Consider the following 15,528-nt stretch of genomic DNA (forward strand, 5'->3'; position numbering starts at 1 on the left):
GCAGGTATGATTTATAAACTGACATATTCTATTAACTGATTTATTTTTATTCCTATTTCTGTTCTTAACACATCTGATTGGCAATAGCAAATAAGAATATGAACATTGATCATGGAAAGAAGGAAAACTGTAAAAAAATTAAAAGAAAGTTACCCACCATAATATCGTGATCTACTAGAGTAAAGCATGCACATAAGCATAGTAGCAAACATACGCATACCATCTAAAAATAGTTGAGATTTCAGGCTTTCTTTAGGAAAGGGTAAGAAACAGAGTGCAAGGCATATAAAAATGTAAGACTTGAGATTGAAAAGCTACTGCACTGTTATGTTCACATTTGTAAATTTTTAGCTATTGTGTCTTCTATTACTTTCACCTTTTAAATTGTGATCATATGTATCATAATTTTGTATGAGTGTTTTAACTTTAACTTTATTTAGCTTTATTCTTTTCAAATGTTCAACATTTATAGAATAATCTATCTTTTCCCATTGATTTGAAATGCTACCATGATCATGTACAAACATCTTATTCTTTTTTTCATCTCTGCCCTTACATCATAGATTATTTTAATTTTAATTTTTTTTTTAACGTTCATTTATTTTTGAGACAGAGAGAGACAGAGCATGAACGGGGGAGAGTCAGAGAGAGAGAGGGAGACACAGAATCTGAAACAGGCTCCAGGCTCTGAGCTGTCAGCACAGAGCCTGACGCGGGGCTTGAACTCACGAACCGCGAGATCATGACCTGAGCGAAGTTGGACGCTTAACCGACTGAGCCACCCAGGCGCCCCTTTAATTTTCATTTTGTAGTACTTTACAAAATATATTGAGAGAAGTTTTATTACTTGGTATTTTAAAATATATCTGCACCATTCTCTTTTTTTTTTTAACCTTTCATTTGAATTTTTGAGTCGTGCCTTCCCTTTTCCTCTGCTGCCATGCCGTCCCAAAACTCCCTCAAAACCAATATTAATGTTTTCATTTAGATCATTTAAAAATAACGTATTAAGGGTCCCTGGGTGGCTCAGTCAGTTAAGCGTCCATCTTCGGCTCAGGTCACAATCTCACAACTCATGAGTTTGAGCCCTGCATCAGGCTCTGTGCTGACAGCTCAGAACCTGGAGCTTGTTTCAGATTCTGTGTCTCCCTTCCCTCTCTCCCCCTCCCCTGCTCCCAGTCTGTCTCTCTCTCAAAAATAAATAAACATTAAAAATAAATAATAATGTATTAAATTAGAGATAATTGAAATCTTTCATTGTTAAAACTGCCAAATCCAGGAATATATCATGTCATTCCCATCAAGTCTTTTATGTCTATCTGTGAGGTTTCATAGTTATCTTCATGCAGATCCTCTACATTTATTTATTACTAGATTTGGGGGGGGTGGGTAGGCATTATTATTTTTTTCCTGTTTTTATTTAATTTATTTCTTGGGGTATTTTTAATTTATTTTTTTAATTTACATCCAAATTAGTTAGCATATAGTGCAACAATGATTTCAGGAGTAGATTCCTTAATGCCCCTTACCCACTTAGCCCATCCCCCTCCCACCCCCTCCAGTAACCCTCTGTTTGTTCTCCATATTTAAGAGCCTTTTATGTTTTGTCGTCCTCCCTGTTTTTATATTATTTTTGCTTCCCTTTCCTTAGGTTCATCTGTTTTGTATCTTAAAGTACTCATATGAGTGAAGTCATATGATATTTGTCTTTCTCTAATTCGCTTAGCTTAATACCTTCTAGTTCCATCCATGTAGGTGCAAATGGCAAGATTTCATTCATTTTTATTGCTGACTAATACTCTACCATATGTATACATGTGTGTGTGTGTGTGTGTGTGTGTGTGTGTGTGTGTGTGTGTGTATATACACACACACACACACACACACACACCACATCTTCTTTATCCATTCATCCATCGATGGACATTTGGGCTCTTTCCATACTTTGGGTATTGTTGATAGTGTATAAACACTGGGTGCATGTGCCCCTTTGAAACAGCATACCTGTATCCCTTGGGTAAATACCTAGTAGTGCAATTGCTGGGTCATAGGGTAGTTCTATTTTTAACTTTTTGAGGAACCTCCATCCTGTTTTCCAGAGTGGCTGCATCAGTTTGCATTTCCACCAGCAGTGCAAAAGAGATCCTCTTTCTCCACATCCTCGTCAACATCTGTTGTTGCCTGAGTTGTTAACGTTAGCCATTCTGACAGGTGTAAGGTGGAATCTCATTGTGGTTTTTTTTTTCCAACTTTTTTTTTTTTTTTTTTTTTTTTTATTTTTGGGACAGAGAGAGACAGAGCATGAACGGGGGAGGGGCAGAGAGAGGGAGACACAGAATCGGAAACGGGCTCCAGGCTCCGAGCCATCAGCCCAGAGCCCGACGCGGGGCTCGAACTCACGGACCGCGAGATCGTGACCTGGCTGAAGTCGGACGCTTAACCGACTGTGCCACCCAGGCGCCCCTCATTGTGGTTTTGATTTGTATTCCCCTGATGATGAGTGATGTTGAGTATTTTTTCATGTGTCAGTTATCCATCTGGATGTTGTCTATGAAGAAGTGTCTATTCATGTCTTTTGCGCATCTCTTCACTGGATTATTTATTTTGGGGGTGTTGAGTTTGGTAAGTTCTTTATATATTTTGGTTACTAACTTTATCTGATATGTCGTTTGCAAATATCTTCTCCCATTCTGTTGGTTGCCTTTTAGTTTTGCTGATTGTTTCCTTTGCTGTGCAGAAGCTTTTTATTTTGATGAGGTCCCGGTAGTTCATTTTTGCTTTCGTTTCCCTTGCCTCTGGAGACATGTTGAGTAAGAAGCTGCTGCGACCAAGATCAAAGAGGTTTTTGCCTGCTTTCTCCTCGAGGATTTTGATGGCTTCCTGTCTTACGTTTAGGTCTTTCATCCATTTTGAGTTTAGTTTTTTGTGTATAGTGTAAGAAAGTGGTCCAGGTTCATTTCTCTGCATGTCGCTGTCCAGTTTTCCCAGCACCACTTGCTGAAGAGACTGTCTTTATTCCATTGGATATTCTTTCCCGCTTTGTCAAAGATTAGCTGGCCATAGGTCTGTGGGTCCATTTCTGGGTTCTCTATTCTGTTCCATTGATCTGAGTGTCTGTTCTTGTGCCAGTACCATACTATCTTGATGATTACAGCTTTGTAATACATCTTGAAGTCCCGGATTGTGATGCCTCCTGCTTTGGTTTTCTTTTTAAATATTGCTTTGGCTATCCGGGGTCTTTCTGGTTCCATACAAATTTTAGGATTGTTTGCTCTAGCTCCTTAAAGAATGCTGGTGTTATTTTGATAGGTATTACATTGAATTTGTAGATTGCTTTGGGTAGTATTGACATTTTAACAATACTTGTTCTTCCTATCCATGAGCATGGAATGTTTTTCCATTTTTTTGTGTCTTCTTCAATTTCTTTCATAAGCTTTCTGTAGTTTTCAGTGTATAGATTTTTCGCCTCTTTAGTTAGATTTATCCTAGGTATTTTATGGTTTTTGGTGCAAGGAATTGATCCCTTGATTTCTCTTTCTGTTGCTTCATTTTTGGTGTATAGGAATGCAACCGATTTCTGTGCATTGATTTTATATTCTGCGACTTTGCTGAATTCACGGATCAGTTCTGGCAGTTTTTTGGTGGAATCTTGGGTTTTCCTTAGAGTATCGTGTCATATGCAGAGAGTGAAAGTTTAACCTCCTGCTGGCCGATTTGGATGCCTTTTATTTCTTTGTGTTGTCTGACTGCTGAGGCTAAGACTTCTAATACTGTGTTGAATAACAGTGGCGAGAGTGGACCTCCCTGTCTTGTTCCTGACCTTGTTCTTGAAAAGCTCTCATTTTTTCCCCGTTGAGGATGATATGAGCACTGGGTCTTGAGGTGTTATTATTATGAGTGGGTCTCTTAAATGTTGTCTCTTTAGATACACGCATACGGACTCTTTCTGATAGATTTTCAGTATTTATGTAATCTTAGAAGAGAGGACGTTTTGTGTGTAACACCAAAGGAAACTTATTAAATGGAAAAATATGTAATTCACTAATTAGAATCTTACTTGAATTAACAAGGTTATTTTTTAGTTACTTAAAATCATAGCATTTTAGTTATTTATATTAAATTTTTGCCCAAATTGTATCTTTTAAAAATCACTTTTTTTTACCTTGCTAGCACCTAGTATTATTGAAGACTTTGCCAATAAAAGGTGTAAAATGGATAGATTTTGAATGTATCTGTAATTAACTCAGAGAGTTAATTCTATACAGTAAATATGAATAATAATAATGATAGAGTAATAGTTGCCATAAGTGGTTGCCAGGCATGCATTTATAATAATTGTACTTGCAGGCTTTTCTTCACCAATCCTAAGAATCAGATACTATTGTTCCCCTATTTTTCAAATGAGAAAATTGAGGGTCAGAGAGGTTAATTGATTTACTTAAGGTCAGATATCTAGTAAGTGGCAGAGTTAAAATATGAACCCAGATGTGTCCACATATGACTTATTTTTTTTAAAAGCAGTTTTAGGTTCACAGCAAAATTGAGAGGAAGGTACAGAGATTTCCCATATACCTCTGATCCTACACATGCACAGCCTCCTCCATTAATAATCATTCACCAGAGTGGGGCATTCATTACAATTGATGAACCTACTTTCACACATCATAGTCACTCAAAGTGCATAGTTTACTTTAAGGCTCATTCTTGGTGTTATACCTTCTGCAGGTTTGGACAATTGTATAATGACCTGTATCCATCTTTATAGTAACATAAAGTGTTTTCACTGCCCTAAAATTCTTCTGTGCTCCATCTATTCATTCCTCACCCATTCCCCAAGCCCTGGCAACTACTGATCTTTTTACTGTCTTTCCTGGAATGTTGTATAGTTAGAATTATGCAGTATATAGCCTTTTCAGATTGACATTTTTCATTTGGTAAAACTAAATAAAACTTAAATATGCATTTAAGTTTTCTCTAGGTTTTTCTGTGGCTTGATAGCTTATTTCTTTTTAGTGCTGCATAATATTCCATTTTCTGGGTATACTACAGTTTGTTCATTCACCTACTGAAGGACATCTTGGTTGCTTCTAAGTTTTGGCAGTTATGAATAAAACTGCTGTAAATATCCATGTGTGGTTTTTTGTGTAGATACAACTTTTCACCTCCTTTGGATAAATACCAAGGAGTACAATTCCTGGCTCATATGGTAAGCCTGTGTCTATTTTATAAGAAACCAACAAACTGTTTTTCAAAGTGGCTGTACCATTTTGCATTCCCACCAGCAATGAGTAAGAGTTCCTGTTCCTCCACATCCTCCGCAACATTTAGTGTTGCTGGTGTTCCAGAGTTTGGCTGTTCTAATATGTATGTGTAGTGGTATCTCATGGTTGCTTAAATTTGTTTTTTTCAGATAACATTTTAAACAGCTTTTCATATGCTTACATGCTGTCCACATACTTATTTGGTAAAGTGCTGTTAAGGTCTTTGGCCCATTTTTTAAAAATAAGGTTGTTTTCTTATTGTTGAGTTTTAAGAGTCCTGTATATATTTTGGACAATAGTTCTTTATCAGATGTGTCTTTTGCATATATTTTCTCTCATTCTGTGGTATGTCTTCTTATTCTCTTGACATTGTCTTTTGCAGAGCAGAAGTTTTTAATATTAATGAAGTACAACTTATCAGTTGTTTCTTTCATGGATCATGCCTTTGGTGTTGTATTTAAGAAAGCATCACTATACCCAAGGTCATGTAGATTTTCTTATCTTCTAAAGAGTTTTATGGTTTTATGTTTTATTTAGGTCTGTGATACATTTTGAGTTAATTTTTATGGAGGATGTTAGGTTTGTGCTTGCATTAATATTTTTGCATGTGGATGTCCAATTGTGCCAACACCATTTGTTGAAAAGACACCTTTTGCTTTTAACACCATGCAGTATTGCCTTCCCCTTCTAGTGTATTGATAAGCCCTGCTTATTTTGAGGAAATCACTCTTCAATTTGGAGTGAAGAATCTTGGGTGGGGGACTTTTTGAGAGAGAGATGTCTGTGCCTTCTATGTCACTACAGTGGTGTTGAACTTAGAGCAATTTGCAACAGAAGGATGGGAATGAGTTTTGCCAAGACCCTGATAATAGCACTTCAGGCATACCATTGAACACTGATTGTTTTTATGTTACCAGTACTTATAGTATTTCTTTGAGTCTCTCTTGCTTTACTTCAGATATTAATTAAAGATATACTATATTTCAAATACTTGTGGCAGTATTTATCACTTTGTATTTCAGTGATTTATTTGTGTGACTGTTTGTTACTATTTTCTCACAGTAGAATGGAAGGCATTAGCTTATGTTCCTATCCTTAACATGTGATACAGATACGGCATGGAGGAAGTGTTCCACTTTCTCATCTCAGACCCATGTATTCATAGGTAGTAGATGATAGAGGTGATCTTGATAAGTTGTTATTACTGCTGGCAGTCGTAGTTTGTGCTGAAAATACATACTCCTTATTTGAATTAGTAGTTGTAAAAATTATTTAAAATTAATTGCTTAGCTTCAATTAAATAGGTCTTCCTCCAAATCAGGTCAATTTGATATAAAATTCACTTTCTGTGAAGGGTTATGGCTAATTTTTCAAATGATATTTTGATATTAATGTTTTTATTTGAAAAAGCAAATACTTCCCTTTTTTTGAAAACAAAAAACTGGATAAAGCATTTTTTTAAATATTGCCCAAGTTCATATAATTTTCATTAGGCAAGTATGAAACACTACCTGTAGTGCACAGGTTAATAGTTATGTTGAATCTGAAGATACTTACCTTTCTCTTGATGCTTGATGCAGTTCATTATTAAATTCAAATGGTTGGCAAGGATGTGGAGAAATTGGAACCCTTATATCCTGCTGGTGGGGATGTAAAATGGTACAACTGCTTTGGAAAACAATCTGGCATTATTCAACAGAGTTATCACATGACCCAGTAGTTCCACTCCTAGGTGTATGCCAAGAGAAATGAAAACATATGTCCACACAAAAACTTGTGCATGAATGTTTATAGTAGTGTTATGCACAATAGACAACAACCCAACAACCCAGTAGAAACAACCCAGATCTCTATCAACTGATGAATGGGCAGATAAAAAGGATACCTGTACAGTGGAATATTATTTGTCAATAAAAGGAATGAAGTACTGATACATGCTACAACATGGATGAACCTTGAAAGCATGCTAAGTGTGAAAGAAGACAGTCACAAAAAACCATATGTTATATGAATCCATTTCTGTGAAATGTCCAGAATAGGCAAATCTATAGAAATGGAGAGTAATTGGTAGTTGCCTAGGGCCAAGGGGGAGGGACTGGGAGGAAATAGGGTGACTATGTGGGGTTTCTTTTTGGGGTGATGAATATGTTTTTAATTTGCTTATGGTGATGGTTGCACAACTGTGAATATATTAAAACCATTGAATTATAGGGGCGCCTGGGTGGCTCAGTCAGTTAAGCATCTGACTGGCTCAGGTCATGATCTTGCGGTTTGTGAGTTTGAGCCCCGCGTCGGGCTCTGTGCTGACAGTTCGGAGGCTGAAGGTGCTTCAGATTCTGTCTCCCTCTCTCTCTGCCCCTTCCCCCGCTTGTGCTGTCTCTCTCTGTCTCTCAAAAATGAATAAATGTAAAAAAATAAAAAAATTAAAAAACCATTGAATTATACAGATTAAATGGGTGAATTATATGGTATGTGAATTTTATTTCTGTAAAACTGTCAAGAATTCAAATGATTCTTGGGCATTATCAATAATAGCCCTTTTGTATTGTTTCTTCATTCTCCAAGGAAAAGAGTTTAAGTTGCTTAAGAAGCACAGTTCCGTTTTTATTGATTTATTACTACAAAATACTATTTGTTTACATGTATTCACTACTGATTATCATGTTTCTGTTAGTTTCTAGTGCCAAACTAAAAAGAAAAAAGAACTGGTTTGGAACAGCAATATATACAGAAGTAGTTGTAGATGGAGAAATTAAGAAAACAGCAAAATCCAGTAGTTCTTCTAATCCAAAATGGGATGAACAACTAACCGTGTAAGTACCTTGTATAGAGAATGCAAAATTTCCAAAAGGGAAAGTATGCTTGAAAATCTTTTGTGATTTTGTTGTTGTAGTTGTAGGATGACTTCAAAGTAGGAGTGCAATTTTCTAGTGTGAATATACAATTTTAAGTATGATGAGACTTTTGGTTAATTTTATTTTCTTTAGAGAGGAAGTATAATAATTCTTGCTTTTTGCTTTATTAACTGAATTATTCCATATACCCATATTTTCTGTTACTGTCTTGTAAAAATAGTGTAAAAAATCAGTTATCCTTAATTTTGTCATTTGAAACATAATGTTGGCATAGTAGAAGTGTTAAAAAATAATGCCATCAGTTGTCTTAAATCTTTAGGAATTTGTTCAAATAGAAATAGTGTTATTGTGAAATCTCAACAGGACTCTTGATCTATTGCTGCTATTTTGGTTTGCTAATTATAAAAATTCTTAGTTACTGAAGTTCTAATATACGTGAAAGCAAATCATTATTTTTATTCATAATTCAGATAGTTTACTGTTTCATACAGTATTTTTTCTCAAACTGAATTCATGGCTTTTTAAAAATTATTGAAGTAAATGTATACTCCTGTATTTTTGTTATAATTTTACCCATACAGAAATGTGACCCCACAGACTACATTGGAATTTCGAGTTTGGAGTCATTATACTTTAAAGGCAGATGCTTTATTAGGAAGAGCAACCATAGATCTGAAACAAGCTCTGTTAATACACAATAGAAAATGTAAGTTTTTGTTCTGATCTTTGTTTCTTTAAAAATTTATTTTAGACTCTTTACAAAGTATCCTGAAGTCCAGCAGCAAAAAATAGTTTTGTATTTACAAAAGAGAACTTTTAGTTATTGCCTGTGATTGCTTTTAAGTTTGTGGTATTACATGAAGTAGGAAGTACTCTGACCTTTCTCCATCTAGCAGATTTACAGGATGATCTTAGTTATCCGTGAGTACCCTGTTATCAGTGATCATCAGTGATTTATTATTTTCTTATTACATACTTTAAAACTTGACAAAATGATCATAATTTGAGCCTATTGCTAACTTTGTTAGTAATTTGTACAGGATAAATTCTTACTCACATTTTCTTATTATATAACTAGTTCATTATAGGAAATACAGAGAATATACAAAATCATAGAGGAATATAAAATATCTGTAATTCTATCTGAGGATAACCACTCCTAATAACTTGGTCTCTTGTCTTTTTACTGTTCATAGATACATATTTCTTTTTTTGCATCTACTGGTTTATCCCCTGCTTTTTTCATTTAACAATGTAATATGAACATAATGTTTACATGATACTAAATATTTCTAGCCTGGGTAAGGTGGTTTAAGCTTCAGTTATTTGTAAATCTCCTTCATTGCATGCAAAAATTTTGGGGTATCCTTATGTTCATAATTCTGGGATAAGAGTTCATTTCTTTTAGCAAAATCTCAAAATATTGGGTGGTCCAAAGAGTCTGGTTTATGATTTAACTTATCCCTTATTATTTAACATTTAGGCAGTTCCTAATAGTTCACTCAAACCAGTGCCCCTGTTCAGATATGTAAATCTTCCTGTGCACTCCTTTATTTCTTTAGAAATTTTCTCATTTCCAAAAGATGTGCTGAGTTACAGGCTAAAATGCTAATGTTTTAAATAATGAGTTGATTTTTTAAAGTTTTTTTCTGTTTTTAACAAAAATCCACATACAACCTAAAAATCTGTGTTTGATGTAGTTTTTGGACATAGGAGTTAGGAGTCAAGAAAATGTAAAAGCCTTACCAATTTTTATGTGTACAGATGTTTTAAAAAAATACTCTTTTGAAGCAATGAAAGTTTAATTCCCTGCTATGCCATGGCTTTTGGTCATGCAATTCTCTCTTGGTTATAGAAATAAGTAGTAGGTCTTTTAAGCATATAATACCCTGCCTGGTCTGATGGTGGCTGGATTTGTGCTTTTTTTCTTGGCTATATGGCATTATTGGTGTAAATATATAATACCTCAGTTAACTTCTGTTATTTCAGAATTATGTTTGGTTTTGCCAATTTATATTAGCTCTTTCTGCATTTGATTAAGTTTTGCATGAGACTTTTTTTTTTTTTTTTTTTGAGTATACTTGATGTACAATGCTACATTAGTTTCAGATATACAACATAGTGATTTAACAACTCTATATTTAGGCTGTGCTCACCACAAGTGTAGCCACGGTTACCATACAAAGCCATTATAACACCACTGACTATATTCCCCATGCTGTACCTTGTATGCTTGTGACTTATTCCATAACCTGGAGCCTATGTCTCCCACTTCTTCACCCATTTTTGTCCATCCTCCATCCTTCCCCTCTGGCCACCATCAGTTTGTTCTCTGTATTTGTGTGTCTATTTTCTCCACATGTAAGTGAAATCATATGTTATTTGTCTTTCTCTGACTTGTTTCACTTAGCCTCTAGGTCTGTCCATGTTGTCGCAGATGGCAAGATCTCGTTCTTTTTTAGGGTTGAGTAATATCCCTCTGTGTGTGTGTGTGTGTGTGTGTGTGTATAGATACATATACACATATATATGTATATACGTACATATATACACACGTATATACATATATACACACACACACTCCACATCGTTTGATTTTTTTTTAACTTTTTTTTTTTTTAAGTTTTATTTATTTTGGGAGGAAGGACTGAGATAGAGGGAGAGACAGAATTCCAAGCAGTCCCCACACTGTTAGCCTGACGCAGGGTTGAACTCACAAACTGAGATCATGACCTGAGTCCGAATCAAGAGTTGGACACTTAGCTGACTGAGCCACACAGGTGCCCCCACATCTTTTTTATCCATTCATCTATTGATAGACATGGGTTCTTCCATATCTTGGCAGTTGCAAATAATGCTGCAGTAAACATAGGGATGCATGTATCTCTTCGAGTCAGTGTTTTCGTTTTCTTTGGGTAAATACCCAGTAGTAGAATTACTGGATCATATGGTATTTCTATTTTTAATGTTTTGACAAACCTCCATACTGTTTTCCACAGTGGCTGCATCAATTTATAGTCCCACAACAGTGCACATTCCCACAACAATACATTCTCCACATTCTCCCCAATACTTGTTATTTCTTGTTATTTCCACATTCTGACAGGTGTGAGGTGATACCTCATTGTGGTTTTGCTTTGTATTTCCCTGATGATTAGTGATGTTGAGCATCTTTACATGTCTGTTGGCTATCTGTACGTTTTCTTTAGAAAGATGTCTGTTTAGATCCTCTGCCCATTTTAAATGTTTATTTATTTTGAGAGAAATAGAACAGGCCAGGGAGGGGCAGAGAGAAAGAAAATCCGAAGCAGACTTTGCTGCCATCTCAAAGCCCCGACATGGGCCTCACAAACTGAGATCTTGACCTGAGCTGAAACCAAGAGTTGGACACTTAAGTAAGCCACCCAGGCTCCCCTCTACCCATTTTAAATCAGATTATTTGGGGTTTTTTGGTGTTGTAGAAGTTTTTTGTTTTTGTTTTTATTTATTTATTTTTTTTTTATCAGTCCCTTATTGGATAGATCATTTGCAAATATCTCCTCCCATTTACTAGTTCCCTTTTTGTTTTGTTGATGGTTTCCTTTGTTGTGCAAAAGGTTTTTCGTTTGGTGTGGTCCCAATAGTTTACTTTTGCTTTTGCTTCCCTTGCCTGAGGAGACCTTTCTAGAAAAATGTTGCTAAGGCCAGTGTCAAAGAGATTACTCCCTTTATTTTCTTCTGGGAATTTATGATTTCAGATGTCACATTTGGGTCTTTAATTCATTTTGAGTTTATGTGTGTGGTTTAAGAAAGGGGTTCAGTTTCATTTTTTTGCATGTAGTTAGCCAGTTCTTCCAGTACCATTTATTGAACAGACTGTCTTTCCCCCTGTGAATTCTTGCCTCCTTGGTCATAGAAAAACCATATAAGTGTGGGTTTATTTCTTGGCTCTGTATTCTGTTCCATTAATCTATGTGTCTATTTTTGTGCCAGAACCATACTGTTTGATTTTTATTGCCTTGTAGTATATCTTGGAAGTCTGTGATTATGATACCTCCAAGCTTTGTTCTTTTTCAAGATTGCTTTGGCTGTTTGGGCTCTTTTGTAGTTCCATACAAATTTTAGGACAATTTGTTTTAGGTCTGTGGAAAATACTATTGATATTTTGATAGGGATTGCATTAAATCTGCAGATTGCTTTGGGTAGTATGGACATTTTAACAGTATTCTTCCAACCGATGAATATGGTAATGTCTTTCCATTTCTGTCATCTTCAATTTGCTCATTAGTATTTTATAATTTTCACAATATCAGTCTTTTACCTCCTTGGTTAAGTTTATTCCTAGATATTTTATTCTTTTGGTATAATTATAAATGGAATTGTTTTCTTTTTTTCTTAATTTTGTAAAAAAAATTTATTTACTTAAAAATTTTTTTAATGTTTATTTATTTTGAGAGAGAGAGCGCACGAGCCGGGAGAGACAGAAAGAGAGAGAGAGAGAGAGACAGACAGAAACCGAAGTAGGCCCCAGGCTCCATGCTGTCAGCACAGAGCCCAACATGGGGCTTGAACCCATTGGCTATGAGATTATGACCTGAGCCAAAGTCAGATGCTTAACCTACTGAGCCACGCTGTTGCCCCAGAATTGTTTTGTTAATGTCTCTTTCCCCTACTTCACTATTAGTGTATAGAAATGTAACAGATTTCTGTATGTTAATTTTGTATCCTGAAAGTTTACTGCATTCATCTATTAGTTCTGATAGATTTTTGGTGGAGTCCTTAGGGTTTTCTGTGTGTGGTATCATGTCACCTCCAAATAGTGACAGTTTGACTTTTTTCTTGCCATTTTGGATATCTTCTCTTCTTTTTCTTGTTTGATTGCTTTACCAAGGATTTTAAATACTATGTTGAATAACAGTGGCAAGAGTGAACATCCTTGTCTTGTTCCTGATCTTAGAGGAAAAGCTCTCAGTTTTTACAGTGAGTATGATATTATTAGGTGTGGGGTTTTCGTATATGGCCTTTATTACATTCCCTGTAAACCCACTTTGTTTAATTTTTATTATGAATGTATATTGAACGTTGTCATAAGCCTTTTCTGCGTCTATTGAGATGATCATATGGTTTTTATCTTTGATTTTGTTAATGTGGTGTATCACATTGATTTGTGAATATTGAACCATCCCTACATCCCCAGGATAAATCCCACTTGATTGTGGTCAATGATCCTTTTAATGTATTGTTGAATACAGTTTGCTAAAATTTTGTTGAGGCGTTTTGCATTTGTGTTCATCAGGAATATTGGCCTGTAGTTTTCTTTTTTTGTAGTGTCTTTGGTTTTGGTATCAGAGTAATTTTGGCCTTGTTGAATGTATTTGTAAGTTTTCCCTCCTCTTCTATTTTTTGGAATAGTCTGAGGAAAACAGGTATTAACTCTTCTTTAAGTGTTTGGTAGAGTTCTATGAATCCATCTGGTTCTTTGTTTTTTGGGAATTTTTCCCCCAATTTCGTTACTAGTAATTGGTCTGTTCTGATTTTCTGTTTTTTTCCTTATTCACTTTGGAATATCATATATTTCTAGGATTTATCCATTTCTTCTAGGTTATCCAATTTGTTGGCATATAATTTTTATTTTTTATTTTTTAACGTTTATTTAATATTGAGAGACACAGAGAGACAGAGCATGAGCATGGGAGGGGCAGGGAGAGAGGGAGACACAGAATCGGAAGCAGGCTCCAGGCTCTGAGCTGTCAGCACAGAGCCCGATGTAGGGCTCAAAGTTGTGAACCGTGAGATCATGACCTGAGCTGAAATTGGACGCTTAACCAACTAAGCCACCCAGGCACCCCTGATATGTTAATTTTTATGTGTTGTGGCATGGATCCCCTCGGGTCATCTTGTTTAGAACCCTCTGTGTTTCCTGAAACCATGATGTCTATTTCCTTCTCCAGGTTGGGGAAGTTTTCAGCTGTTATTTCTCAAATAACAGGGACAGAAAACTGTCCCTTTCTCTCTTTTCCTTCTGGAACCTATATAATGTAAATGATTGCTTGATTTTGTCCAAGAGATCCCATAGCTTATCCTCAATTTTAAAAATTTCAGTTTTCTTTTTGTTCAGCCTGGGTGCTGTTACCCTTCCTTCCAGATCACTGAGTTTTTCTTCATTGTCTAATCTGTTTATTCCCTCTAGTGTATTTTTCATTTTTGTTTTTGTATTCTTCAACCCAGATTAGTTCTGTTTTATATTTTCTTTTTTGTTGTTGTTGTTTTTAATTTTTTTAGATATTTATTTTTGAGAGAGAGAGTGACATAGTGGGAGCTGGGGAGGAATAGAGAGAGAGGGAGACACAAATCTGAAGCAGTCTCCAGACGGCTATGAGCCATCAGCATAGAGCCTGACGTGGGGCTCAAACTCACGAACTGCGAGTTCACAACCTGAGCTGAAGTCGGACTCTTAACGGACTAAGCCGCCCAGGTGCCCCAGTTCAGTTTTATATTTTCTGTCTTTGTTGAAATTGTCACTAAGTTCATCCACATTGCTCTCCAGTCCAGTGAGCATCTTTATGACCCTTACTTTCAGTTCTTTATCAGGTGGATTGGTTGTCTCTATTTCATTTAGTTCTTTTTCTGAGGTTTTGTCTTGTTTTGTTTGGAGCATATTCTTCTGTCTCCTCATTGTGCTTGACTTTCTTTTTTTCTATGAATTAGGCAAAACAGCTCCTCTCCTAAACTTGAAGGAATGATTTTGTGTATGGTCATGCATAGCACCTCTTTTTTAGTGCACATGATCATTTCTCTTAACTCACAACCCAGAGATAATAATGACTAAAAATTGGTGAATTTTGTTTGTGTGTGTATAAGAATTGGGATTGGGGCGCCTGGGTGGCGCAGTCGGTTGAGCGTCCGACTTCGGCCAGGTCACGATCTCGCGGTCTGTGAGTTCGAGCCCCGCGTCGGGCTCTGGGCTGATGGCTCGGAGCCTGGAGCCTGTTTCCGATTCTGTGTCTCCCTCTGTCTCTGCCCCTCCCCCGTTCATGCTCTGTCTCTCTCTGTCCCAAAAATAAATAAAAAACGTTGAAAAAAAAAAAATTAAAAAAAAAAAAAAAAAAAAAAAGAATTGGGATTGTATTCAGTTTTGCATTCTGCGTAGCTCTCTTAATGTTATGTGTTTTTCCCTGTATCATTCAGTGGTATTCTTTGTAAGCTAATGTAGTAATTCTATATTTTATCACATACTATAATTTATTTAACCACACTTCTATCCTTGCTGTCTAGATACTTTCCAATTTTATTATATTAGACTGTATTGAACCTTCATATAAAGATTATAATTTTCCTCCCCACAAAGATTATTATATTTATCTGCCAAAATGACTTTGTAGGAAGGCTGTAATGTTCAACATTCTTTGAAAGGAAACTTTTATAAATGGTAT

The 15,528-nt window shown here is 35.8% G+C and overlaps 1 protein-coding gene across 8 annotated transcripts in view; it reads left to right on the forward strand.

Annotated features, from left to right (window-relative positions):
* WWP1 (WW domain containing E3 ubiquitin protein ligase 1) overlaps window positions 1–15,528 on the forward strand; it is a 134,241-nt gene that overhangs the window by 37,027 nt on the left and 81,686 nt on the right. For all 8 annotated transcript variants that reach the window (XM_058698468.1, XM_058698472.1, XM_058698470.1 and 5 more), the window contains 2 exons: window positions 7,936–8,074; window positions 8,698–8,822. In XM_058698468.1, the coding sequence (XP_058554451.1) occupies window positions 7,936–8,074; window positions 8,698–8,822 (264 nt within the window). The remainder of the gene's footprint in view (window positions 1–7,935; window positions 8,075–8,697; window positions 8,823–15,528) is intronic.

The sequence above is a fragment of the Neofelis nebulosa genome, chromosome 14 (genome assembly GCF_028018385.1).
Source record: "Neofelis nebulosa isolate mNeoNeb1 chromosome 14, mNeoNeb1.pri, whole genome shotgun sequence".
NCBI classification, from domain to species: domain Eukaryota; kingdom Metazoa; phylum Chordata; class Mammalia; order Carnivora; family Felidae; genus Neofelis; species Neofelis nebulosa.